This window comes from Taudactylus pleione, unplaced genomic scaffold, assembly GCF_031769625.1.
Source record: "Taudactylus pleione unplaced genomic scaffold, aTauple2 ptg000005l, whole genome shotgun sequence".
Taxonomy (NCBI): Eukaryota; Metazoa; Chordata; class Amphibia; order Anura; family Myobatrachidae; genus Taudactylus; species Taudactylus pleione.
The window spans coordinates 29,383,316-29,410,963 of record NW_028284408.1 but is presented as its reverse complement, the minus strand read 5'-3'; the positions used below and the strand labels follow the sequence as shown (position 1 = coordinate 29,410,963).

Here is a 27,648-nt window from a genome sequence, read left to right as displayed (position 1 = left end):
TGCACAGGACACAGAATATGGGTGGATATTTGCATAGGAGACACCTAATATGGGTGGATATTTGCATAGGACACAGAATATGGGTGGATATTTGCATAGGACACACAAAATATGGGTGGATATTTGCATAGGACACACAGAATATGGGTGGATATTTGCATAGGAGACATTTGCATAGGACACACAGAATATGGGTGGATATTTGCATAGGACACACAGAATATGGGTGGATATTTGCATAGGACACACTGAATATGGGTGGATATTTGCATAGGACACATAGAATATGGGTAGATATTTGCATAGGAGACACAGAATATGGGTGGATATTTGCATAGGAGACACAGAATATAGGTGGATATTTGCATAGGACACACAGAATATGGGTGGATATTTGCATAGGAGACACAGAATATGGGTGGATATTTGCATAGAAGACACAGAATATGGGTGGATAATTGCATAGGACAAACAGAATATGGGTGGATAATTGCATAGGACACAGAATATGGGTGGATAATTGCATAGGACACACAGGGGGTGGATATTTGCATAGGAGACACAGAATATGGGTGGATATTTGCATAGGACACAGAATATGGGTGGATATTTGCATAGGACACATAGAATATGGGTGGATATTTGCATAGGAGACAGAATATGGGTGGATATTTGCATAGGACAAATAGAATATGAGTGGATATTTGCAAAGGAGACAGAATATGGGTGGATATTTGCATAGGAGACAGAATATGGGTGGATATTTGCATTGGACACAGAATATGGGTGGATATTTGCATAGGAGACACAGAATATGGGTGGATATTTGCATAGGACACACAGAATATGGGTGGATATTTGCATAGGACACAGAATATGGGTGGATATTTTCATAGGAGACACCTAATATGGGTGGATATTTGCACAGGACACAGAATATGGGTGGATATTTGCATAGGAGACACCTAATATGGGTGGATATTTGCATAGGACACAGAATATGGGTGGATATTTGCATAGGACACACAAAATATGGGTGGATATTTGCATAGGACACACAGAATATGGGTGGATATTTGCATAGGAGACAGAATATGGGTGGATATTTGCATAGGACACACAGAATATGGGTGGATATTTGCATAGGACACAGAATATGGGTGGATATTTGCATAGGACACACAGAATATGGGTGGATATTTGCATAGGACACACAGAATATGGGTGGATATTTGCATAGGACACACTGAATATGGGTGGATATTTGCATAGGACACATAGAATATGGGTAGATATTTGCATAGGAGACACAGAATATGGGTGGATATTTGCATAGGAGACACAGAATATAGGTGGATATTTGCATAGGACACACAGAATATGGGTGGATATTTGCATAGGAGACACAGAATATGGGTGGATATTTGCATAGAAGACACAGAATATGGGTGGATAATTGCATAGGACAAACAGAATATGGGTGGATAATTGCATAGGACACAGAATATGGGTGGATAATTGCATAGGACACACAGGGGGTGGATATTTGCATAGGAGACACAGAATATGGGTGGATATTTGCATAGGACACAGAATATGGGTGGATATTTGCATAGGACACACTGAATATGGGTGGATATTTGCATAGGACACACAGAATATGGGTGGATATTTGCATAGGACACACAGAATATGGGTGGATATTTGCATAGGAGACACAGAATATGGGTGGATATTTGCATAGGAGACAGAATATGGGTGGATATTTGCATAGGACACATAGAATATGGGTGGATATTTGCATAGGAGACAGAATATGGGTGGATATTTGCATAGGACAAATAGAATATGAGTGGATATTTGCATAGGAGACAGAATATGGGTGGATATTTGCATAGGAGACAGAATATGGGTGGATATTTGCATTGGACACAGAATATGGGTGGATATTTGCATAGGAGACACAGAATATGGGTGGATATTTGCATAGGACACACAGAATATGGGTGGATATTTGCATAGGACACAGAATATGGGTGGATATTTTCATAGGAGACACCTAATATGGGTGGATATTTGCACAGGACAAAGAATATGGGTGGATATTTGCATAGGAGACACCTAATATGGGTGGATATTTGCATAGGACACAGAATATGGGTGGATATTTGCATAGGACACACAAAATATGGGTGGATATTTGCATAGGACACACAGAATATGGGTGGATATTTGCATAGGAGACAGAATATGGGTGGATATTTGCATAGGACACACAGAATATGGGTGGATATTTGCATAGGACACACAGAATATGGGTGGATATTTGCATAGGACACACAGAATATGGGTGGATATTTGCATAGGACTTCCAGAATTGTGAACACGCTACCTGCGATTTAAATTCAGGCCTTGTATTTCCTTTGAACTGGATCTATATAACCTGATTGTAATCTAACAGAAAACGTATGAAACTGTTTCACAGTTTAGATGTCTTATTGCGTTTGTGTGACTAAATAAACTCTCTTCTGCTTATATACCACAATAAGTTAATATCTGGAGTCACAATTCACATGTAGTTTGTAAGAGCATTATTACATACCTCTCAGCATGTCCCAATATGAGGGGACTGTCCTGCAGATCAGAATTATTTGTCTCAATACCAGGACAGTAGGGAGGTGTGTTCATATCCAACAGCCATCCAGGATAAGGTAACACATATTTAAGTGTATCTTTCTTTATATCTTGTTTTAAGTATGTTGTAAGATTAAAAAACAAACAAACAAAAAAGTTTCTTAAAAAGAATAATTTATTTTTTTATTAGTTTGAAAACACAGTGATAATTTCCTAAATCATGCATTAAAACACAACGAAAAATATTTTGGCACTGTATAAGTAACTAATAAAATAAATTAACTTACAGTAACATTCAAACATACAGCTTACAGTAGCATTCAAATTACATTCCAAAGAGAAACATCCAGAGCAAGGAACAGGGCACATGGTCATACAGTATATACAGCTCACATTCCAGGGCACCATCGCCCACCAGAATTCGGGCAGGAAATGGCGAGATCTTCATTTCCATCAGGGATCATCATTTTATGTAACGTAGGTATCAGCAGATGGGGCTATATATTTAATATGAGGTATCTTTTCATTAAATGTGAGAGTTCTTACATTCTGGAGTTGATGGGAGATATTCACTAAATAAAGAGAAAGTAATAGTCCCGCACAGAGGAGTGTTACAAAATTGTTTCTATTTGTACATGATACATTATATCTCTTCCATACATGTAAGGATTTATCCTGAATATATCATTTATATTAATATGAATATTGTAATTAAAGGATAAATGGGGTGCAGCCTAAATTCACTGATCAACATCAGAAAATTAGTACAGAAAACGGAAGAATGTAAATCAGCGCACTCAGAGGATAGTCATAATTATTGTTCAAATAATCAAAACTTTATTTAAGGTGCTTGTGTATCAACATTCATAGAGTGAACCCCTTGTGGGAAAATCAACATTTATTTGATATGCAATAAAAATTGAGCGTCATATACAATATGTTCAGCGAAGTATAAAATTAAAGATAGACAGTGTATCTCAAAGTATGATAACTGTATTAAAATAAGTTTTCTGCTGTGTATTATTTTTTGTGTAGTGGATGAATCTACAGTATATTCCTCAATAGGTATTAGAATGTCCAATAAAAAGTTAAATTCACCTCTGAGAGTGCTTTATTATTATTATTATTATTATTATTATTATTATTATTATTATTATGTTGCTTTGGGCAACTACTGCACTTTATCTCTCCCCAAGGCTTGATACATCTTCCCCTATGACTTGTTGAAGGTTACTGTGGAGGAGACTGAATCATTTTAAACCAAGAACTATGGCTGCACTGGCACATAGCAATGGTCTATAAATGTATTTTTACTCAACAAGTGTATTATTTATGTTTAAATAGGTATGTATATGTAGGTATGTATATTTGTCTATAATCTAAGTTATATTCAAATTGTGGTACTTTACATAAAGTCAGGTATTTAAGGTTATTGGGGTTCAACAGGTAGAAATAACCTGGACACAGGCTGTTAGTAATAATTTCATGGCGACCGATTGACACAATTCCCCGTTTTGCTGTGGTCAGGGAATTGGGGATATTCAACATGTTGAAAAATCTTGATTTGCTGATCCCAACCCAAAAATAGTTGGAATCAGCAAGTTGGGAATTTTTTACATGCTGAATTTCACAGATCCGTCAACACATTGCCGATCATCAATGGGCAACAATCCGCGTTTCGGGTTGGATCAGCAGGGCGGGAAATCAGGGCGTAGATGTATGCCCCACACAACAGATAGTTTTCAATGATTTCCAGATCATTTTTAGCAAATAACAGATTTGCTAATCATGAAAGGCTAGTAGTAACGGTCTGAAAATCGGCTCATCGTTACCATACACTAGCAAGCTACAGCCCCAATTGGTCAGTGAAATCCAAAATGTTGGACAACCTGATTCACTGTTTCCAATCACTTTCTGGTTGGCATCGACAATCAGCGAACACTATTCATTACAGATATCTTTACACAATCATCTGCAAAACGGGGTGTTGCCCCAATTGATTGCTGATGTATAAACCCTAAAAGAATGTTTGCTTGGCTTATAAGTCTTTAATCACAGTTGTGCTGGCTCCTAACTCCTGACCCTTGCTCCTAACTTTTGGATACATTTATCCTAGACTGGCTAAAATAATGTGTCCTAAACATTCAGTAAGCAGTACATGCAGTGAAGATATAAAAACTGAACAATAAATATATTCAGGCTGGTAATAGCAGCTAACTTGAAGCAGTTATTTCATCACCGGAGAGTTCTTTAGGATTCTTGGGGGCATATTCAGTTAGGCGAGGGGAAAGCTCTGGGTTTCACGCCTGGAGCTATTCAAGTATTTGACACTTTCTCTGCACGGTAACCCAAAGATTCCACGCAAAATCTTGGGATCTATGGGCCTGAAACCACAGAGGCTGCATTTAATGCAGATTTTTTCCTCCCAGCTCCTGGGGCTGTAGGACTTCATTGAATAGGTCCGGGCTGTCAATTAGTCGCGGGGTAAACCCAGCAGCTAATTGTATATGCCCACTTGTGTATAGCTACAATAACGCCTCACATGGCTACAATGCCGAAGTGTTCTACTGTCTGAATAAGACCTATCATTCTTATCTATAATTGCTATATTATTGTGTTTTTTGTTTATATGTTATGTGTTTTGCAATGTGATATTTTATTTGTTAATTGTTTATAACACCTATTGATTTATTTAGTGCAACCAGCGCAGTTTCTCTTGCATTATGTTTTTGTGTGTGTAACATCTGTGGAAACAATTGTATACATATATAAACACCTATACACAGTTTTTTATTGATTTTTGTGTGTGGTTGCAAAACAAATTTCCCCTTTATGAAACAAGCGGTAGGGTACTTACCCTTTTGGGCTTTTTAGAGCTGAGATTTTTATTTTTTATAAATTAACATAATGTTTGCTTTGTCTCTTACTATAAAATCTTTAAAGCAATTTTTAATTTAACAGGAGAGCTTACTATAAGCTTAACGTTATGCCAAAATTGTGTCAATTTCTCATAAGTGAAGACAATTCGCTGCCAAGATTGGCGTTGCTCATGAGTAGCTCCGATAAATCAGTTTAGTCCTCTCTTATATCATGTACTTGTGCTGTGTGTGAGGCTAGCGAGGTCCTTCTCTCACTGGCCACTTTGTCTGATGCCGTCACTCTGAAGACAGTTCTGCAGATAGGAGACTATTGACTGGTGCAGGTTGCGCTGACTGCCCTTTGACAGGAAGAAATGGTCCTCATCAGGATAAATCTGCAGAGAAAAAAAAACACTTTCCATTTATATTACTTTATACTAGTAATTGGATTAGATTTTAGGGGCATTGAGTGCCACACAATAATGTCACTGGATTAGAATTAGATGTTTGCACTTTTCAGGTAAAAAGAAGGGTATCAATTATACACTGTACCTTTAGTTGCGCTGATCTCTTTGACCCATTTTACTTCCTAAAGATGGATGCTCTTAAAGGTGCTGAAGTTACTCCTTTGCTCAGTTCATTGTTAAATTAATAATATATAATGTTCGATGCATTAAAGGATTTCTTAATCCATAATTGAAAACTCTGTTTCAGTGTTCATTATGTTTTCCTATAATTATGACTAGAGATGATCGATTCGGTTCTATTCTGTTCTTTCTGACAAATTTAGCTTAAGTTCGGATTTATCTTATTGGCTATCAAAAACACATGAGATCTGGAAACCAATAAGATTCAGTTTTTCAGATCTGCACGCAACCAAGCCACAACCGAACCGCTCATCTCTAATTGTGACTAACCTTACCTATGTGCAGCCCTCCCCCCGATTTGTCATGTACTGTGACGTCAGCAGCAAAGCACCGAGGCCTCCTTACACCTTCAGGACAGTTGTGTGACCTGGCATTTACTAAGGCCATGAAACCCCATTCTATATTTTGGCTCTAATTAAGATTAGAGTTATCAGAACCTGTATTTATCCTGGGTGTGTCCATGGTCTGAGTAATAGGAAAATAAGTGAGAAAGATTTTGGGTTAAGAAAAGGGCACTGTCTTGTAAAATCAGACACACATAGCTAAATTGCATCCAGTATTATACTATAACTTATTAATGGCCATTCAGTAGTACATTTCAGTTTTGAGTGAAATTTTACTTTTACATTTGTATAATGCATAAAAAAAACAAATTCTTATGATAAATAATTTGATGGTAAAATAATATGTTACACAGCATCAGGCACTACTGGTACCTGAACTACAGTGACTTTTGTAGTTTTCATTATAAATTATATTTGTCTGTATCTGCCTCCTCTGTACATGTTATACTAGTATTTGGGCCCCTTTAGTTTCCTGGGGAAAAGCTAAAAGGTTCTTTTTTCTACTCTCTTCACTTCCTCCACCGTCCCATCTCTCTTTTGTGCCTCTGTCCTCCCCCGTGTCTCTTTCTCACTCTTCTTCCTCGTGTCTGTTTTTCGCACTCCCTCCCTGTGTCTCTCTCTTCTTCACATTTCTTCCCTCTGTGTCTATCTACCTCCCACCCGCTTGTCATTATCTCTCCCTCCCACATATCTCTCTTTATCCCTATGGGCTTCGTGTACTCTTAAAATAAAGAGAAAATGCCCCTCCTGCTTTGCCTGTTATCATTGCAAAGCAGGAAGCGGCCACCATGCTGTTGATTAACAAGTGCCTTGCCAAAGAGTGTGAACGTAAAATCACCTCTCAGCGGTATCCGCAGAGAGACGCATAGTTCGTCTTGAATGAGTTGTGTGCAACACTGCTCTTGTGCCCAGTACTCCCCTTGTTGGCTTGCCAGAGCCCCTGAATTCCAGGCCCTTCTGGCACCGGCGGCTGGTGCAATACAGGTTTTTTTTGTTATTGTGGCTCAGCACGCATGATGTAATGACGTCACACTGCGCTGCACCACTGAGAAGCAGAGAGACACAGGGGGCTTGTAGAGACACAGAGGGACTGAAATTGGAGAGACTTGAGGAGGTGGGGAGGCTGGAAAGGCACAGGGGTGGATGAGGCTGGAGAGAACTAGGAGGCAGTGCAAGGGGTTAGAGATTATCCACAACTGGCAGGGTTAGAAGAAAAGGCTGGAAGACACCAATTAAAAACAACAGAAGACTTCCGGTGGGCGGGGCATCTGGAATGGCCGCCTTTTAGCTGTCTCCTTGGTAGTGGCTTGTGAAATTCTCTCTAATCCCCCATTATAAACCCTATTCTAGGGCTTTTGATTGCCCCATTCTCTAGCTTGTAGAAAGGGGATTCTTTTGGTGCCCGTATTGCCACTACTACTCAAATTCTACCGGATTTCTGCCACGAATAACTCTGGCCTACAAGCCAGCCGTGTGTTTGGCGCGTGGGCACTGTCATGGCCGCTTAAGCTGCCTTTCCTGTGGCAGCCTGTTATCTGCACCGCACCTGATGGGACCTTCTTGTTTGCGGCTAGATCTCAGCTGGGTGTTTTGCAGCTGCCCGACCCACCTATGAAGAGCCTTCACCATGGTCATCCCTGAACAGCCGGCTCCCTTACTTACCTGGGTCCCGATTCTATGGTAGTCACTACACCAGTGACTCATGTCTGCACGGCCTTCTGCTGCTGTCGGCCAGGGGGCTCCTGGGCGCCGCCAGATTCCTCCACAGTTGCCGCTGCACCTGGGGTTCCGGTCCTCTCCTCCGGTCCTTCTGCAACGATTCCACGTGTCCCCTTGGAGACCGTCCGCTTGTCTGCTGCTCTGGGGCGGGAGTCTCTGATGCTGGCTCTGACCTGCCACTGCATCACGCCGGGTTTCTCCCCTGAGGCTGCTCATCCCGCTGCCTGCCTGGAGGCCAAGCGCTTGTGAATCGGCTGTTCCTGCTTCGCTGGTGGTACCCTGGTGCCGTCAGAGGTGACTGGTCTGACATCCCTGTCTGTTCTCCTGGCTCTCCTCTGCAGCACTCACCATTGAAGACTGACACCTTGGGAGTGGACTTCACCATCCTGACTCTGTGCGGCTTTGGTGGTGGTCATCCGACATCTTTCCTGGAGCCCTGGTACTAATATTGTTTGTCATCTTTCATTCTACTAACTTATGTGCATACTCTCCTCTTCCTCCCTTTAGTTGATCCCTGCCATCCCAGGGCCTTCTTTCCATCCCTTGCATCCTACTTACCCTATCTCTCTTTTTACCTAACTTCTTCTTATAATAGTCCTGGGCTCATTTTATGGACCTGGTTTTTGCAATACCCAGCTCCTCTGTGACAACTGTCCTTTTCTCCATCTGGAACCGGATATTTCAGTTATCAGCTTGTCCGCTTACCTGTTCATCTTCTATTATATGGACTTTCTCTTGAATGCATTTACCCTACTCATTGTTTCACAAGATTTTGCATTTAATCTGAGAATTCTATATCTAAGTATTACACCTAATAGTGTTATATTTTTCTAAGTCTTTACCTGCTTAACTTGATTTATTCTGTGTACCAACATGTCACTTTTGATACTACATTAATGGCTAAGGCCCTGGCGACAGAATTGCTTGATATATTACTGCCCGAATTATTGAAACGATTTGATCGCTTAATATCCTCTCTTGACCATGTTCTGACCCTGTCATCTGACCATCTAACCTGCTATGATATACAGGAACAGGGGGTTGATGATTTCAAGATTTCGTTTGCTCTTCAACATGACCCAGACCTGGCATTTGCTCATTTTGCAGATGAAGGTACTGACAAAACACTGAACCCAATAACCTACAGTCACCGCTTACTGCTCACCTTGTTACTGCAGGACTTGTGGAGGCTTCCACTTGTGAGCTGCGGCAAATTTTGTATAACCCACTCTTCTCAGAATTAACCCAAATCTCAGTCCTTGATTGGGAGTCGGGAAAACAAAGCTCTTTTATTGCTCAATGGGGATGTGGGGGGACATGGTAGTATTAGCCTTGTCCAAGCCCAATTCTTGAAATTACCAGATAACAGTCCGAAAATACTTCTGCACAAACAACAATGGTACCTACTTATTGCAGAACACACTGTTTTGATGCTCAGCCTTTTTGTCTTCCTAAGCCTCCAACTGTATATTTCATTAGTGCTTCTGAACACCATTGGCTTTGTGACATGAATAATTATGTAAACAATTTGTTCTATTGGCCTGTCTACCAGTGAACGACCTCGGCATGATTTCTCTAACGATCCTATGATTTGAATACATTGCCTTGTGTTCCATAGCTTATCGCAGTTGTATTTCTCATTTAAGCTGGATGGTCCTGTCGGGCACTTAATATTAATATTTTGTTGCCTGTGCTTCCCCCCCCCCCTTTTTTTCCCTTGGTACTGCTATTTTTATGAATACTATTCAGTTTCTTAGTCGAGTATTTTCCAGATAACACTTTCATTATTTCTATGCAGTCTTTACTATCGAAATTATTAACGTTTTATTATATTGCAACAGACTGCAGCGTATATCTCCTGTTTCTCTAGTTAAGTGGCATGCCCTGCCCCATCGATAGTTTGATTATCGCTATAGCCCATCTAGAGGACTTTTGAATGTCTAATAGTCTGCAATCTATATTGGCTAACTAACAGTACCATATTATGATTTTTATGCACTTTAAGTGCTGTTTAAATTACCCAGAGGCTTTTATGTTAGGTTACTAAAACGGACTTGCTGAGAATTATAAGAAGGATGTTAAATTGTTTATCCCCCGTTCTTTGCATTATATATTCATAACCTTTTGGTCTTGGTCTCTGGGATCATTATATTTGAACTGAGATCGCTTATTATTCTCTTTAGTATCAGTAAAGTTAATTGTATAATTTCACTTGGGAGTAGTTTACGGTGAAAGCCGTGACTCCCCCCTTTTGTTTTTTTGGTTGGGAATATTACAAAATGTTTGTGGAAGAAGCTTGGTATCACAATGCGCATTATATCGTATGTTTTGTATTACAATATTATTGTGGATTTACATTACTTGTCATTTTTAGTGCTTAAACTTGGCATCACATTATGCCTATGCCGTATGCTTTGCATTTTGTTGTGGTTTTCCATTACATGTCATATGTACCGTAACTTTTTTTTTATTGTTTACTGAATTGTTTCTGATATCATTGCATTATTTTGACCTTTGTACTTATCTTAACATGTAATGTATAATGTCCTTACTAATTTTGATGTTAGATTTTGGTGCTTGTGCTTCAATAAAAATAAGTTTAAAAAAAAAACAAGAGAAAAGAACTTTGGTATTATTACGGATACAAATTATACCAATTAGAAAATAGTTTAATAATTACAATTGTTTAATGAGGGAATTCACATTTTGCCCTACACCAAAACTTCTATTACTGTCGGGGTGATTCAGAGTTATACAATAATAGTATCTGTGCTGTGTCTTTGGACGCAGCAGCGATGCTAAAATATGCTAATGCTGCAGGAGGCATCTTGTGTAAATAAATGTCTCCTGCATGATTCTGTGATAAGCTGCTGGGTCCAAGGATGCAGCCATCGGATCCTCTACAAAAACATCATCCGTGGGATCATCTGCAAAAACATCGGCCATCTGTGTAACCCTCGGGTTATTGAGGAATGCTGGTGTTTTCACTCTGCCGGGGCCAGTAAAATTGCGCCGGAAAACACGGCCACTGGCCTCAGCACATCAGTCCAGATCCTGCACATGTGCCAATCATTAAACATCGCAAACTAGTGGGTGCTAGTCTGTATCTGGCCCTAGTATTATCTGGTTGAACCTCAGTTATATGGTGATGGCTTTGTTTATATTGCTACACAAACAGGCATATTTCAGACCATGTGATCTCCTACATGAATAGTGAATACAGACTGAAGACACTGCCCAGTGAGGCACAAAGTCTTCAGCTGTTGCAGAGAAACCACCATATAGGTAAGAGACTCTCGAGCCAACTGGCCTATACCTGGTGGGGAGGTCAGAGCTCAGTTCAGGCAGCATTTGGAGCCTCTCTGCATGGTGCAAGTTTGAATGGTGCAACCGATGGTGGCCCCCTCCTTAGACCCAGTCCCCTCAACAGACCCACCCCCATTAGGGCTGCTTCCAGAAATTTCCTTGGATGGTTTTCCATCTCATTCCGCCCCTGACCACACCACTGCCTTCCAGAGTGGATGCAGCAGAACTCGACTAACGCACAATGCGCACCCATTTCAGCGCACAAGTATTGCACATTAGTTGAATCCTGCTTCGTCCAAAAAGGATGGAGGTGGTGTGGTCCTCTTTGGATTTTCTTGCACATCAGAAGAGAGGGAGGAGTGTGGGGCTTGGGCGGAGTACGTTACCAGCAGGCAGAGTTGAGGATAGGGGGAGGTGGGCTGTTGCCAGAGAGGTGTGCTGCTGTTAAGGAGAAAGGGAGGTGGGTGGGGATGGCTGAACTCAGTGGCTTGTGGGTGGACCCCAGAAGGGGGAGGTGGGCCAGAACAGAGGTGTAGCAACACCTATGGGGGCCACAATATTTTCACAGGTTCACCGACCCACTCAGAGCAGGGCAGGCACTCACCTTTCAAAACCCTGTGGGCAGCACATCTGCTGTCATGGGCCCAGCCGGCTCCATCTCTCCTCACTGATTTTTGATTGAAAAAAGAGAGAGTGAAAGAACAAATGCCAGCATGGCCAGACATTAAGGGCCCACTGGCACCTGTAGCCTGCCTGTAAAGAAAATATAAAAAAAAAACCCAGGGCTCGGGAGGTCCCTACTTTCCGAATAATTCCTGTCCTGGGTGGACCAGTTTGGGACTGATTAATGTTATGGCAGGGGGACTCCACGCTGTATGTCTCCCTGCTGTGGCTGGTTCAGCCCGGTGCTGGTTTTCCCCCCTATTTTCCCATACCAGCCCAGGCTGAGAGGTACGAGGCTGGGTGGACCCCATACAATTTTTGTTTATTTATTATAACTTTCAAAGCTTTTTGCACCTAAAGAAGCCTGCACAAATCATACTGATCTGTGCAGTGCTTCTGTTTGGATGGGTTTGCTGTAATTTTTTCATTTCTATTTACCGTCGGTTTCGAACTGAAAAAGCTGCTAAAACTGACTGACATCATCGTTGGGTTTTAATTGAAGCTAACATCAACGTCTGGTTTAATTTTAAGCTGAAACCCAACAGATGATAAAGGACATTTTTTTCACAGCAACATGACAGTGACTCTGTTTTCTGGTGCAAGTTTACTGGCCCCGGCAGAGTGAAAACACCAGCCTTCCTGAATAACCCAAGCAATGTCTGTTGTTTACCATCGGTTTTGGCTTTGAACCACAACCACCATCTAATAAATTCACCCTAAAGAAAGCGATTCAATACAATGCAATGTAAGGGTAATATGGGCAATGTGCTGTTTGGACAGCACAGCAAGGGCATTGCGGCAGGTTGCTATAACTGACTGTAATAAAGGGTGGTGGACATAATAATTGCATTGTATTTTCTAACACACTGCAGTGGAAAGTCGAGGTAATACTGAGCAATAAATGTACCTTCAAGGTTTATTTATGACCATTTAAATTCATAGGTTTAGTTGTCTGTTAATCATATACAGCAATATAAGTATGTAGACATACCCTACTGGTGACATTGGCTCCAGCCTGGATCAGACGACTTAGTAGCTCAGCTGTGTGCTGGAAGTGCACGTTGGCTTTTAATTATAGAAAAGGCACACACATAAATATAGAGGATAGATAGAGGAACAAAGCAGTTAACAAATATGCAGAATGAATTTCCTAATGGAAATCTAAACATGACTAAGGCTGACTGCTGACTAGGGTGAGGAGCAGACATTTTCAAAGATATTCCACAAACAGTTTGTAAATACAGTAATATCAACTAAGGGCAGTATTCAATTGTTTTCGTGGTCGGATCTCCCATCTAAAGTGACAGGAGATCGCAGGTCGCTATTCAATTGATGCCCATTTTCGTGCTGATCGCACCCATAGTGGTCGGGTTTAGCCGCATAAAACGGCTACCTCCGACCAAAGTGCTGGGTGCGATCGCAAAAAGTGCTGTCACTTTTCACCCCTTTTCAGCTCGCACCCTCCTGGGGCTGCGAGCTGAAATGGTGCGCAGGCAGCTGATCGCGCCCGACAGGAGCAACAATTGAATAGCTCCTGTCAGGCGCGAAAGGGGACGAAACAATTGAATACCGCCCTAAGTAATCATTTATTTCTGAGGACCAAAAAGCTTGTACTGAAACAACAATACACATTCCGTTTGGGAGGGACTCTCAAATATAAATAAATCATATGTCAGTAAAAAACTTTTGGTACATTTTCATAATCATTTCAGTAAAGAGATTGATGGTGGAGATAAGCGGTTCGGTTTTGACTCAGTTCTTTTTGCCAAATTAGCGCAAGTTTGGTTTTATCCTATTGGCTATCCAAAACACATGAGATAGCCAATAAGATGCCTCTTTTGAGATCCAAACATAGTTGAGTAAAACTGTACCACTCCTCTCTAGTTCATGGGGGTAATCCTATTTTATCTTGGGAACTATAGACACTGGGGCTGATGATGAGTTTGAACACATTTGCTCCAAAAAGTGCAGATACAAATATGTAAAACAACAAGCCGCAATTGCGTATATATTCACAGCTGGACATATTGCAGGATGCGTGCAGCCCTGCACCAGTACCATATGCAGCATATTTGAGTTGGTAACGAAACATGCATTTACTATTAGGTTTTAATGCAATAAAAAAAAAACTTGAAAAAACAGCGCCCAGGCGAAACGCGCATCAGCGTTTCCGATATAGCCGCTGGCCACATTGCATATTATTATTATGTGTTATTGTTGAATACCGAGTATGCATGAAAGTAAAATACCAGAGACGCATTATATTAATATCACAGATTACTAGGACAGCAGCAGCAGTGGAAAGCTGAAATGTAGCTGCACTGTAGTTATATACTGGAGAACCTGATCCTGTTAATGATACATTGAAATAAGTAGTGTATCATATTGTGCTTGTACTGCCTGCTATTACAAAGATGCTATTATTTAGCTAAGAGAAAATTGATACAAGCACATTCCACACATATTTAATTGCGCTACTTTGTAACACCAAAAGATTGAAACAGGTGAGAGACACCGGCATCTCTATTACAGCAAGATAAAAACTGTGGCGATCCTGAATACAAGATTACTTTTGGCTCAAAAGACTGCCTTAATTTTATACATGGTAGAGCCATTAATATAATGACAAAGGGAAATTTGTGATGTAAACATGGAGTATACTAGCTCAGCATACTGCCTTGAATATATAAATGTTTATATGTATGTTGATGTAATGAGCTGATGGCTTTTCTGAGGATAAAATCCCTGCTGCTATTAATACAAGACTGGTGAGTGCACCCTCTTTTGGACAGACGCCTGATAACCGGTTAGAATTGTAAAGCACGCAAACAATACATTAATACCCCTTTTACACCACAGCTAAAACTGGAGTAATTGTAGGGTTAACCTGGGTTGATGCTAGGTGTAAAAGGGGCAAGGGTTGGATCCTCGGGTCGAGTGACCTGGCAATCCAACCCGGGTAGCTTGCAGGGTTTACCATGGGAGCGACCCATGTAACGCTGTAAACAAGTAACCCAGGTTGTCCAACCCGGGTCCCGTTTACAGCATAGGGACTTCCGGGTTTCTTGGCGCTTGGAGATGATGTAATCTCCAAGTGCCAGGAGAAGTGTTCCATTGCACCCGTGTGCAGTATGAACAGCGCCAATCCGGGAATAACCTGGAACGGTGCTGCAGCATAAAAGGGGTCTATCCCGGGTCTGACCCATTTTGGAACTGTGTTCCAAATCTTGGGTCAGGCCCGGGACTTAGGTGGAAAGCAGTATAAGACAGTTTAATACAGAAATAATACAGATATAAGACCAGCGGCTATAGGAATTTTTAGTGCACATTTTTTCATTTTCTTTTTGCACATCTACAGTATTTGAAGAAATATAACAAATAAAGATTTATGATATTTTAGAAATATTTTTCAGTAACTGTACATCTTTGGTCCATGATCTAAAAAGTGCACCGCTATTAGCAATCTTCTTGCTTCTTTTTGTTCTTGTATAAATAATTAGCTTCTGGTTAATCTGTATCTGCTGAAGTTTCACTCTATCCTCCACTTGTATTTTTCCTGATGCTTTCAATAAAATTGTATTTAAATGGTTGCATTTAATAGTATCTTTAAAATATTTCTAATTAAAACAGCACATAATACTGTTTATAGTTCAAAGTTTCAGTTCTCCATATGTAATTATACAAATTGGCTTGAAAACTACTTTGAAACTAATTTGAGCATCTGTAGTATGTTTGTCCCTTTCAGACTTAGGGGTAAATTTACTAAGAATCGAGTTTGGTCGAGTTTTTTTTCTAAACTCGATTTGCATCGCCAAAACTTGGATGTGATATTTTTTTTTGGTTTTGCAAATTTACTAAGAAGCGAGTTTAGCTGAAAGCGAGTTTTTCGATGGTGAAGAAAATCGAGATTTTCTCGCCCGAGTTGCAAATGAAGATGAGATTTCTCACCCGAGATTGCAGTGTTTTCTCTCTGCAAATCTCTCCCGAGCTAGCAGCCTGCATATATCAGTGAGACATGTGCTGGCTGCATGTGTTGTACCTGTAAAAAACTGTTTTTTTCCTTAAAAAAATGACGTGAGGTCCCCCCCAAAAGACTAACCAGCCCCGGACTTGCCAGCCTGTTCTGTTTCTTAATTTACAGGGAAAAAAAATGTGTAGGGTTCCACTGTAAACTACGAACCAGCACCAGGCAGCAGGGACAGAGCTGGTTTTAAATATACGTAGAAAAAAATTGACGTGAGGTTCCACGTATATTTAAAACCAGCCCTGGACCCTTTCTAGACTTAGCCATTGAGCGGCTCCTCCACGTGGGTCCCAGCCAATGAGTGGCCGCTAATGGAAGCTGCCGCTGATTCGCTAGCGGCATGGACACTGAAGTCATTCGCGATACTGTAACACCATGCTGATACATGTTGTTACAAAGTGTCCGGCCACCTAATCGGATTTCTGCGGAGAACATCGAGGGACAAAAGGTGAATATTGGTTTTTTTTTTTCAGGTATTTTGTTTGGAAACATTAAGTTGAGAAGGGGACGTGAACATCTGTCAGCAGGTAAGTATGTGTGTGTATGTATGTATGCATGTAATAAAACTTTATTCTCACGGGTGTGTTGTGTTTTTTTACACATTTCTTTACAGCTGAACTACACATACCAGTGGGCCCTTAATGCCCCGCATGCTGGTACTTTTTGGTTCTCCAAGTACCAGCATGCGGGGGAGGCTTGCTGGGACCTGTAGTTCCACTGTAAAGACAATGTTGTTATTTCTAATTTTACACTACACCTACACTATCAACCCGCCACCCACCACCCAGGTGTGGCGGGGATAGCCCTGGAGAGGGGTACCCCTTTTTTGGAGGGGTACTCAACTCCACAGGGATCCCTGGCCTGGGCTGACTAGCGGTCAGGACTGATGCTTCGGCTGGGGGGTCCGGTGAAAGGGAACCCCCGGCTGTGGCATCAGCCCCCCGCTAGAAAGGGTCCAGGGCTGGTTTTATTTATAGGGGCCTACGCAAATTTTTTACCCCTATAATTGAAACCAGGACTGGCCCTAATTTACGGTGGAACCCTATTCATTTTGTTCCCCGTAATTTTAGGTACCAGGACAGGCTGGCAAGTCCGGGGCTGGTTTGTGTTTTGGGGGGGGAGGGGAACCTCACGTTATTTTTTTCAGAGAATTAAATAACAATTAACAAGGAAAAAAAAAATTGATTTGTGTATGTTTCAGCAAAACTCGCAGATCTGGAGAGGAGTGTTTAAAACGTCATTTTGGCAGAAAGTTTGCAGGCATCTCACCCAAGATTCTAATCTCGATTCTTGGTGAATTTGCAACATGTATGTTTTAGGTGAAAAGTACTTCAGATTTTGGCCGATGGTGAGAAGATTCGAGTTTGCTAACTCGCCCGAGTTTTACGGGTGAGATTAGAGTTTGCCTTTAGTAAATTTGCGAGATGAAAAACATGCCTAAACTCACCTGAGATTGTCATCTCGACCAAACTCGATTCTCAGTAAATTTACCCCTTAAGATCTGGGACATTGCCGGGTCTATCAACCTGGCAAATTCCCAGGTCTCAGCCCAACCCTGGTAAAGGGCAGGGTCGTGGACCCAGAACTTCATCCCAGGTAGTAGTGACCTGTAGTAAACATAAAATACATGTCTCCTCACTTTCATGATTTAATTAAGACACAAATGTGACTTAAGTAGTATTTTAGGACAAAAATTGAGCTGTTGAAGCAAAGATTGATGTTAAAGTGGCAGTATGAAAATATCTATTCTTACCTCCATTCACATTTCCAGCCACACCCACAATAGTGGTACAAATTATTTTTATGTGGAAAATTCCAAAAACATGAATATGAGCATCCTCCTTGTTATGCATGATGCAGATAAGTGCAACTGAGCAAAATAAAATGTGATGATACCTGTAGATTTTCTATATTTTTATTTTTAATAAGGGCACAGTAAGAGCCATTTTCTGTTTTATATTCAAACAGCTGGGCGGTATCATTTCTGATCTTCAGGAGAACCTGGTATCTGTTCTTTAGTATAATGAGATGGGCAGGCATGCAGTATTATAGAGTTAGAGCAAAAATGCATTGCAAGCATATATGTTCGAGCATTTGATGCAGAATTTCTACTGTGTAAAAACTTTGTTTTCCATTCACACAAGTATCAAAATTCAGGCTTTAATTCCTTGTATTTGTCTGCCATAGGCAGGTACTTTACTGATACATATTCCTGCATGCTGGATGCTATTCACTAATCCTAGTCTAATATGCCTGGCCAGCTATGGTGGTTTGGGCAGCTCCTTTTTACATGAATCCTGAGTTGTACTAATTACCCTGGTCCGGTGTTGCTGGGGGGGGGGGCCTGGCGGGGGCCCGGGTCCAACGCTGCTCCCCCCCACCTGCAGAGTAGCAGCAGCAGCAGCAGTCTCCTCTGCCTGTGGGTTGAGCGATCATCCTGATCGCGTCCCCCTGGATTTGCGCTGGGCTGAGGAGCTCACAGCGCCCCCTTCCCCAGCACGCAGCTCCGCTGCAACTGTATATTTTTTTTATATATATTTTGTCTTAAGGGAGTGTGGCCACACCTCCCACGACTACGCCACGCCCGCTTCACCCGGGCCGGCTCTTGGCAGCCCTGTATACGTATATTATATATATATATATATATATGTGTGTGTGTATACTGTATATTACACACACACACATTTTACTTACTGCAGCACATGACTAATGTTAATCTTTTCACATTTAAGGGCCCATTTATCCACAAGTTTTATCATTCTCAGCAAATGTTTAAACTCATCACGTATGATAATGGTGCTACAACCAATCAGTTCCTAACTCTCATCTGTTTGAAAAATGACAGTTGGGAGCTTATTGGCTGAAGCGCCATTTATCATGCGCAATGAGTCTTAAAGCTCATTGCGTATAATAAAACTCGTTGATAAATGGTTCCCTAGGATAGTAGAATTGCTATACAGAACAACTTGAAACGCCAAGCAGTGTTTTTAGAGATCATGCACTGTGATGTGTCAGGAACCATGGTAGATCTGTACATTAATGTCATTTCTACAGCTGATTGCTTTGTTCATTTAACTGGAATTTTACTATTGCGCTAATATGCTTCAGTCCATTTAATCTATTATCATGGATTCAATTGACTGATACCATCTGTCCACTTATCAGCAACTATCTAATCAATTCTGTGAGGACTATTTACTTAGGCTTGTGCACTAATGAACGTGTATCTCTGATTTTTTTTTTTGTACTTTATCTTGTGGCATTTTTTCTAATTTTCAATATTTAGGAATCTTAATGATTCAATTGATTGAAATACATTTTAATTATTTCATTTATTTGAACTTGCACCATTTATTATATGTATCCAATGAAATGCTCTAACCTTTCTTATTAGATTACTTGACTGTTCATTAGGCTCCAAGTCCTCTTGCTGCTCTTCACTGTCGATGAATGACCAAATCTGTTCAATTGGACCATCAATGCGTTCACCTATACAGACCAGTGGTCTAGAGTACTCATTAGACTGAGATTTTAAACCATTTATTTCTACAGCACATTACCTATAGGGACACTGATTATTATGATAGTGAACATGCTGGATAGCAAACTAGTTGTTTCAGGCTTGAAAACAAATGCACAATTCAAACAATATGATGCTCATTGTTTAGCCAGATAGCGTTCTGCAATACCATCTATCACAGCCTTTTATCATACATCATGCAGACCACGGAGGTTATTTACTGCCAAAGGGAAAATGTGCAATAACTCATAGCAACTAATCAGACATTGACTTTCATTGCTTATCTTGTACCAATTTGTTAGTTAGTGATTGGTTACAATACCTTGGTTGTAAATAATCCTCAATGTGTGCTTTCATGTCCGTTAATAACGCATGCTATGCATTCATAATGTACTTCAATGATGTTGCCCAACATGCACCTGCTCATTCCATGGACCTGTGTCTCACCATCTGCAGTGCCATGGACAAGAAGAAACTGCTTGTTCTGCAGCTTCTGGATATCATTCAATACAGAGGCCACCTAGGGAGAAGGGCACACGTAAAGAGATGATGACAGACACAGACGTCAGTATTGTTTCTATATAACAGACTGAAATAAACAGTTCAAAGCTCTAGTAAGGTGCTAGTTGTAATAGTGTTATGCTATAATTTAAATAATATTCACATCATCTTCGGAGAACCTTTGTGATTCACATATCAATGAGCTTGTGAGTCCTACATTAGCAAGATCCTTTGTTATAAGGTACACGGATGCCTTTTAGTTCTTACACACTAAGGACCTCATTCAGAGTCAGTTGAAGCGGCCGCACGGTCGTACGGGAAAAGGGGCCGGATATGCAAATGATTCTCTCGCAAGTTGCGTCCCTAAGTTCGGATCGGTAGCTGGCCGACCAAGGGGAAGAAGAGGCCGGATTTAAAAAATATACGCCCCCTTCTCGTACGCATTGCACGTCATCTCCGGGCATATACGGATTAATCGAGACCATCGGGAACCATCGGAACTGGTCGTAGAGCTTAAGGTTGACCATACCCTCTCTTAAGCTCTACGATCATGTCAGTGTATAAACCTCCCATGTCACATGTGCCATGACGCTACTTTGTTAACTATGCACTCCCATAAAACCGTATCCACTCCCATAAAACGCCGTTCGCATAATTAGGCACACCTGCGTTCGGATCTCCACTCCCCTGTTTTCAAGCACCTTCCCCTGTTACCACCCACAAACGCCTCAATCTGTCACTCAAACAACCGACCTGGCTGTGTTCAAGGAGAGAGAAATTTCTGATCGTAGCGGCTACTTTGCGCACGTGCATTGCGAACTTTATGCATGCGCAGTATAGTGAACATTGGTGGCGTACGACCGTGCGGCCGCTTCGACCGACTCTGAATGAGGTCCTAAATGTCATCAGTATACGCTTTAGTGGTATTAGCCAGTAGCAAAAACGTGCACATTTGATTCCGATTGTATATAAATAATATTGTGTTTCCTAACCAATTGATATCCATAATACTGTTTGTGTTTTTGGTTGGGCCTGATCCAAATATGTACATAAATCCGATGGTTTAAGTACATATCCGCTGATTCAGTGTCTGTGCAGGTACACAACCCGTTCTATGCATGTGCAGAATGGGTCCTGCGTCCTCATTCGCAGTCCTTACTTAGCCGCACACAGAATGAATGAAATGCTGTGGCATTTGGGGGGGGGAGGGGGGGGGGGTGCGGGCCAGGACCATTGTACAAAATGGGTGCGTCTTCCCTGTTTTGTAGGCGTGCTAAGCCCTGAGTCTGCGTTGTCGGACGCCGACTTGCTGGACCTTGCAGAGGGATTCCGACAGCCAGGCTGAGTAAGCTTATGCTTGCACAGACTTACCGAGAGCAGCGACCATGGCAACTGATTTTACTTGGACGGTATTGCACAGCTGCTACCTTGCTGTTGTGCAACACTGTCCACATCTGATTTAGGCCCATTGTGCTCATGTATCTGCTTTGTATTATGTTATAAGCAGTATTTTTAGATCACTTTTGGCCTGATTCAGAGCTAACCCGATGGTTAGTGCACATCTCCAATTGTTGGAGGACTGCGCATGCACAGGATGTGCAGCCCTCCCTCTGCGAGTCCGCTCGCAGTGTCTCTCAGCAGCCTGATCGACAGGCTGCAGTGTTTGGGAAGCGGAGTTAGGGCGTTCCTAGTCAGCGTTTCCAGAAACGGGAGTGTGTCGCCCCCATTTTCTGGGAGGGATGAGGCCAGGGTCTGCATCAGTGGATGCAGATTTCCTGGCCTTGCAAGTGGCCAGGAACCGATGGACACGATGGTGATCTGATGCAGCATCTACGGATGATGCACTAAAATCTCTCAGATGTAGCAAGAAGGTGTCAATTTTCTCAAGACACCTCCTGCTGCATTTAGATTTTGTTGGATGGTTGCACAGTCATTTCTGTGCGGATCTGCGATACCAACCATCTCTGAATCAGGCCATTTATAACTTTCCCTTAATAAATATTGTGTTATTCAGGCCTCTATTGTTTTTCGTTGTATCCTCTGATTGGGTTTTTTCTTTCTGCCTTTCTTTTCTGGTCAACAATTTTGTTGTTGAACTTGTTTTAAAACCTGACAAGTGTGACCTTGTCTGAGGCAATATAAACATGTGGGAGCTTAAGGGCCTGACCAGGAGTCGGATGCAGCTGCGTCGGTGTAGTGTCTTTTCCCGCAGTCATGTCTGCGGCTTTATGCTCATGCTGTTACAAAGCCCTTCATGGTGTACATCTGTACATCCCGATCTGCAGGGACGGAGATGCCAAATTTGAGCGTCTCCAGATGCGGCAGTCATGCTTGGAGCGTCTTTAGCCGCACCATGGAAACCTGCAACAGTCCTATGGTGGGCAGTGGTGTAAGTTCATCCCAGACGCCAGGAGGCAAGTAATAATTTGGTGCCCCCTCCCCCCCGTCACAACCTCTGACACTGTAATGTAGCAATTTGCATGCAGACAGGCTATAGATAGATGAAGTCAGCAGCTAGCTCTCCGCTAGTGTATGGTGGCTTCTCAGGTGCCGGGAAGGAGTGCCATGTATTGGGCGGCCGTGACGGTACACTCCGGGTACATAGTTACAGCCCTAAGTGGGGTGAATATGTTGTGGACAATGGAGGAGGTGCCTCTTCAGAGCTGGAGCCTGGCGGCAGGCACCTCCATTGTCTCCCATAGTTCTGCCCCTGATGGTGGGTGCAGATTATCTATCTGCATATTGCCTGCTATGTGAATGATTCTATGTCTCAGTACGTAACCACTACCAGTGACACGACCATGACACCCCCATAAGGTACAACATCTTCATACGTCTGATTAATAACCATCCCCTTGTTACTTCCCAGTCTAGCCCAGGAACACCCCATACATTTCCAATACACTGCTGCTGCTACCGTGCGTCTAAATCTCTACTGCCACTCTGTATGAACAAAATCGGGATAATGTGTGGTATGTCTCAGATGCATGCGCTGACGTAAAACATTGCTCCACTGTGTCCGACAACGCCGCTGCCTCAGACTCTGATCAGGCCCTAAATAGCAAAGTTGTATGTTATTTTCAGAGTTGTTCTATGTGAACTTCAAATTCAAACACAACACTATGCACTGACTTAAATGGCAAATCAGTAACCAATTAATTGGCTAACATGAAGTGTAGGGGAGAATCATAAATATAATATATAGTTCTCTTATGAGAATTTATAGTTGACAATAAATACAACGAACCTTAATAGATCTAAATATGTAGGATATAAGTGATAGTATAATTGGCTTAATTAAGGCATTTTATGAATAATACATAGTATAAGAAAACCCAATATCTCCTACAAATCAGTCTTACGGAGGGTGCATCATCAATGGAACAGAGGGCCTGATTCAGAGCTGGACGCTCTGACCAGAGCGCTCGCTCTGAATCAGTGGCCTCCTACCTAAAAATGGAGCGGCCTCCTGGCCGCTCGCATAGCTGTGGGTGACCAGCCACAGCTATGCGAGCGGCCAAAAAGATGGTCGCGATGGTCAAGACCATCGCGACCATCGGGCTTGCGACGAGACCCTGCGGTAGGGTCTCGGTGACCGCAAGCCCTGGAGTGATTTTGGCTAGTGATGTCAGTGGGGCCGGACCCAGACGGTAGGCGTTCCCATGGGAACGCCTCCGTCTGGCAGCCACGCCCCCGGCACGCCCACCAAAGGGGGCGTGCTCTCAGTCACCATCGACAGCACGCCCCCTTTGGTGCTTGGCTGTCGCTGTCCGGGTCTCGCGCATGCGCACGACGGAGCTCCCTCCGTCGTGCGCATGCGCATTGGGGTAACATCGACCCGCTTGCGAGCATCCTGCGCTCGCGAGCAGGTTTGAATGACCCCTAGAGATTGTTCTTTCTAAACAACATACTGTAGGTTGAGAATTTTCAGGTCTAGAATCTCACTGCTGCCATATCAGGCACAAATAATGGACTAGACTAACTGAATATACTCAGCTTCCGATGCTAGAGCACAAATTAATAAAATATGGGGCTGAACGTGTGCCTGTTTGCAGAGCATATCTAGCATGTTTTTGTGCTGCACACAGAGCCGGTCCTAACAAATTTGGTGCCCTAGGTAACATTTTGGCTGGTGCCCCCTAGCAGATAATCCCACCACACTACACTCTGCAAAACACTCTCCCCACCTCTTCAAACATGATACTCAATTCTCACCTCTTATGTGTTCCTCCCATTTCTTTCTTCCTCTTCTTTCTTCCTTTAGGAGTTTGGCAGAGGACACAAATTTGTGATTCATTTGCCCCCATCTCCCTCTAGATCAGAGGTGGGCAATAAGCGGCCCTCCAGCTGTTGCTGGACTACAAATCCCAGCATGCCTTGCAACAGTTTTAGCATGGCCAAATAGCAAAACTGTGGCAGGGCATACTGGGATGTGTAGTTCTACAACAGCTGGGGGGCCGCTTATTGCCCACCCCTACTCTAGATATATATAGCTAAAAATACATGCACACACACACTGACACACAGACACCTTTATATTGTACTGCCTCCTTCAATGCCCGCCTCACAACACAGCACCTCTCATTCAGCACCCCTGCCCTCATTCAGGACACGGTTCCACGTACAGCACCCCTCATCCAGCACAGCACTCATAGCCTCATTATGCACCCCTCATCCAGCACAGTACCCCAGGTCTCATTATGCACCCCTCATCCAGCACAGTACCCCAGGCCTCATTATGCACCCCTCATCCAGCAGAGTAACCCTCATCCAGCACAGCACCCTGGGCCCTGGCCTCAAAATGCCTTTCCCAGCACAGCACCCGTCATTCAGCACTGCTCAGTCATCCAGCACAGCACCCCTAGCCTCATTATGCACCCCTTTCCCAGCACAGCACCCCTCATCAAGCACAGCTCCCCATGCCTCATTATGCACCCCTTTCCCAGCACAACAACACTCATCTAGCAGCCCCCAGTCATCCAGCACAGCACCTCTGACATCACTGTGCACCCCTTTCCCAACATAGCACCTCTGACCTCATTGTGTACCCCTTTTCCAGCACATCACCCCTCAGTCATCCGGCAACCCTCTCCCCGGGAGAGGCTCTCCCAGCTGACTCTTAAGTCAGGGCCAGGCAGCCCCAGCTCATTCTGACAGCTGCCTGATCAGAGCTGCGCTCTGATCGCGGTAGCCCCCTCTGGCCCATCCTACTATGCCACAGGCCCCTAGGCTTGGGAATCAGGATTTCCCTAGGCATTCCCAGATGCCATAGGCATTTGCCTATAATGCCTATGCTTAGAGCCGGCTCTGGCTGCACATGCTCCAGAACTGAGCATACGCAAGTATGGGTGATGCTGAGTGGTATGAATTCCATTCACATCTCTACCTGCTACTGAAGAGGAGTAACTGGGCTGTAATGGGGCATGCTTATGCAGGAAATGTTCAGGGAGAGCAAGGCAGTGGGATTGTGGGCTATGCAGGGATGTAATCAAAAGGGATGTAGTTAAAAGGTCAACAACAATAATAATGTTGAAATTCATAATGTCAACACCACAATGTCGACATGTATGATGTTAAAATGTCGTCAGACAATGCATTGCTATTCTCAGAATATTGACAGGTCAAATGTCAACATTGTAAGAATGTCTACATTAAGGCTAGGCTGCGGGTGAGAGGGTTAGGGTTAAGCTGCGGGGGAAGGTTAGGCACTGGATGGAGTTTTAATGGTAGGAATTATGGATAGGGGAGGAATACTCTGGGGTCTGACCCGGAAGTCATAGTCACTTGACCGTTGGGATCGGGAAGATGCTGCTGGAGCCACTTCCAGCCATTGAGAGCAGGTAACTCACCACTGGGCCACTAGGGACTGTATGTCGACATTCTGACATGTCGGCATTTCATCACTGTCTATATGATGAATGTCTACATGGTCAACGTCGACTTTAAATTATTGACCATGTCGACATTATGACTGTCGACATATCATACCCAACACAGATTTAAGTGTAATTACGCCTGTTTCCAGGCTTATCCTTTACATTAAGTATAGGCCAGTGCAATGGCACACTGACCATGATAACTGGTAGCAACCCAAGCAGAGTTTTCCTTTATCCTTTATCTATGTCCAACTTCAAATTAAGAAAATCTGTGCTTTTTTGTACAATATTTGTGCCATACAAAGATCTTTCGAGGTATTAATCTATCACTGTTAATTGTTGTCTTTTACAGTAATATTCCCTGTAAATACCCCCCCCTATATAAATACTATAAAATGTAGTCATTTAGGCTGTAACGGGCAGAGTGCACAACATATTGACAGTGTAACAATTACTAAACACACACTATTGTGTCCACATCAGAAACATGTATCAGTGACTTTGAACTAGGAAGGCTCAATCAAAAATCTGACGTGCTCGATGGGTTCCAGCATTTTTGTTTAGTTGGTATCTTTAATACTTATTTGTGGTCCACAAAAGCTTCCCTGGAAACTTTCATAAAAACATCTCTGTCTTACAAATATATTTATTTGAAATGAAACCACAATAACAATGAGCACACTATCTTAGTAGACATTACATTGATTATTAGTTAGTGAAAGGAAAGTCATCTAATCTACAGAAGATCGCTTGCTAAAGTAATGTTTACCTATTACATCCTATCATAAGATATTTTGTGTAATGAATTGAAAAGGCTGCAAATAATTATCTCTGGCTAGAACCGAGGAGAGGAGTCTAATAGGAATCTAAATGTTATCAGTGAATCTGCAATGAAGTAGATTTTGCGTGGAAGATCCACAGCTGCCAACTACTGTATGCAGAGGAGCAATACAATGGTCAGTATAAAGGCCAAGGTAAGGGCAGGCAATAGAGTTCAGAAACAATCCAGGGTGGAGGCCATAAGCAAACAAACCGGTAACAGAAAGTTATACAAAGAAATGTTCATGAACAACAAATGTAAACTCATCATGATGCTCTAGCAGCTTAGAATAATCTGACTTGGTTTAGATAAGATAAAGGAAAGTCATCATCATATGGGCATGGTCCCAGTGGCATAACTAGGGGCCGGGAGTCGAGCAGAGCACATGCCCAGCAGAGGGCAGCATATCTGGATGTTGCCGTTATGGAAGAAACGTCTCTCTTCCTGCTCTGTGAATCCTGGCATTTCCTATCTGCCTCCGATCTCATCTCCTCTCTTTCAGTCATATTCACATGCCTAAGGGCCTGATTCAGACCCACTCGCGAGCGGCTGTCCGCTCGCAAGTGGGTCGATGGTGTGCACTGAGCATGCGCACGACGGAGGGATCTCCGTCGTGCGTATGCGCGAGACGTGACGAGCGAAGGACTTTCCTTCGCTCTTTGTGTCTGATCAAAGGGGGCGTGCTGTCGATGTTGATTGACAGCACGCCCCCTTTGGTGGGCGTGCCTCCCAGACT

At 42.7% G+C, this 27,648-nt stretch overlaps 1 protein-coding gene across 1 annotated transcript in view; it reads right to left on the bottom strand.

The window, feature by feature from the left end:
• Nucleotides 1–2,876: 2,876 nt before the first annotated feature.
• Nucleotides 2,877–27,648, bottom strand: part of LOC148543324 (inactive dipeptidyl peptidase 10-like) — a 246,190-nt gene continuing 221,418 nt past the window's right edge. The window contains exons 25-27 of the mRNA XM_088481087.1: nucleotides 20,163–20,235; nucleotides 13,163–13,236; nucleotides 2,877–5,887 (exon numbers count right to left, since the gene is read on the bottom strand). Of these exons, the coding sequence (XP_088337213.1) occupies nucleotides 5,765–5,887; nucleotides 13,163–13,236; nucleotides 20,163–20,235 (270 nt within the window). The 3' untranslated portion in view covers nucleotides 2,877–5,764. The remainder of the gene's footprint in view (nucleotides 5,888–13,162; nucleotides 13,237–20,162; nucleotides 20,236–27,648) is intronic.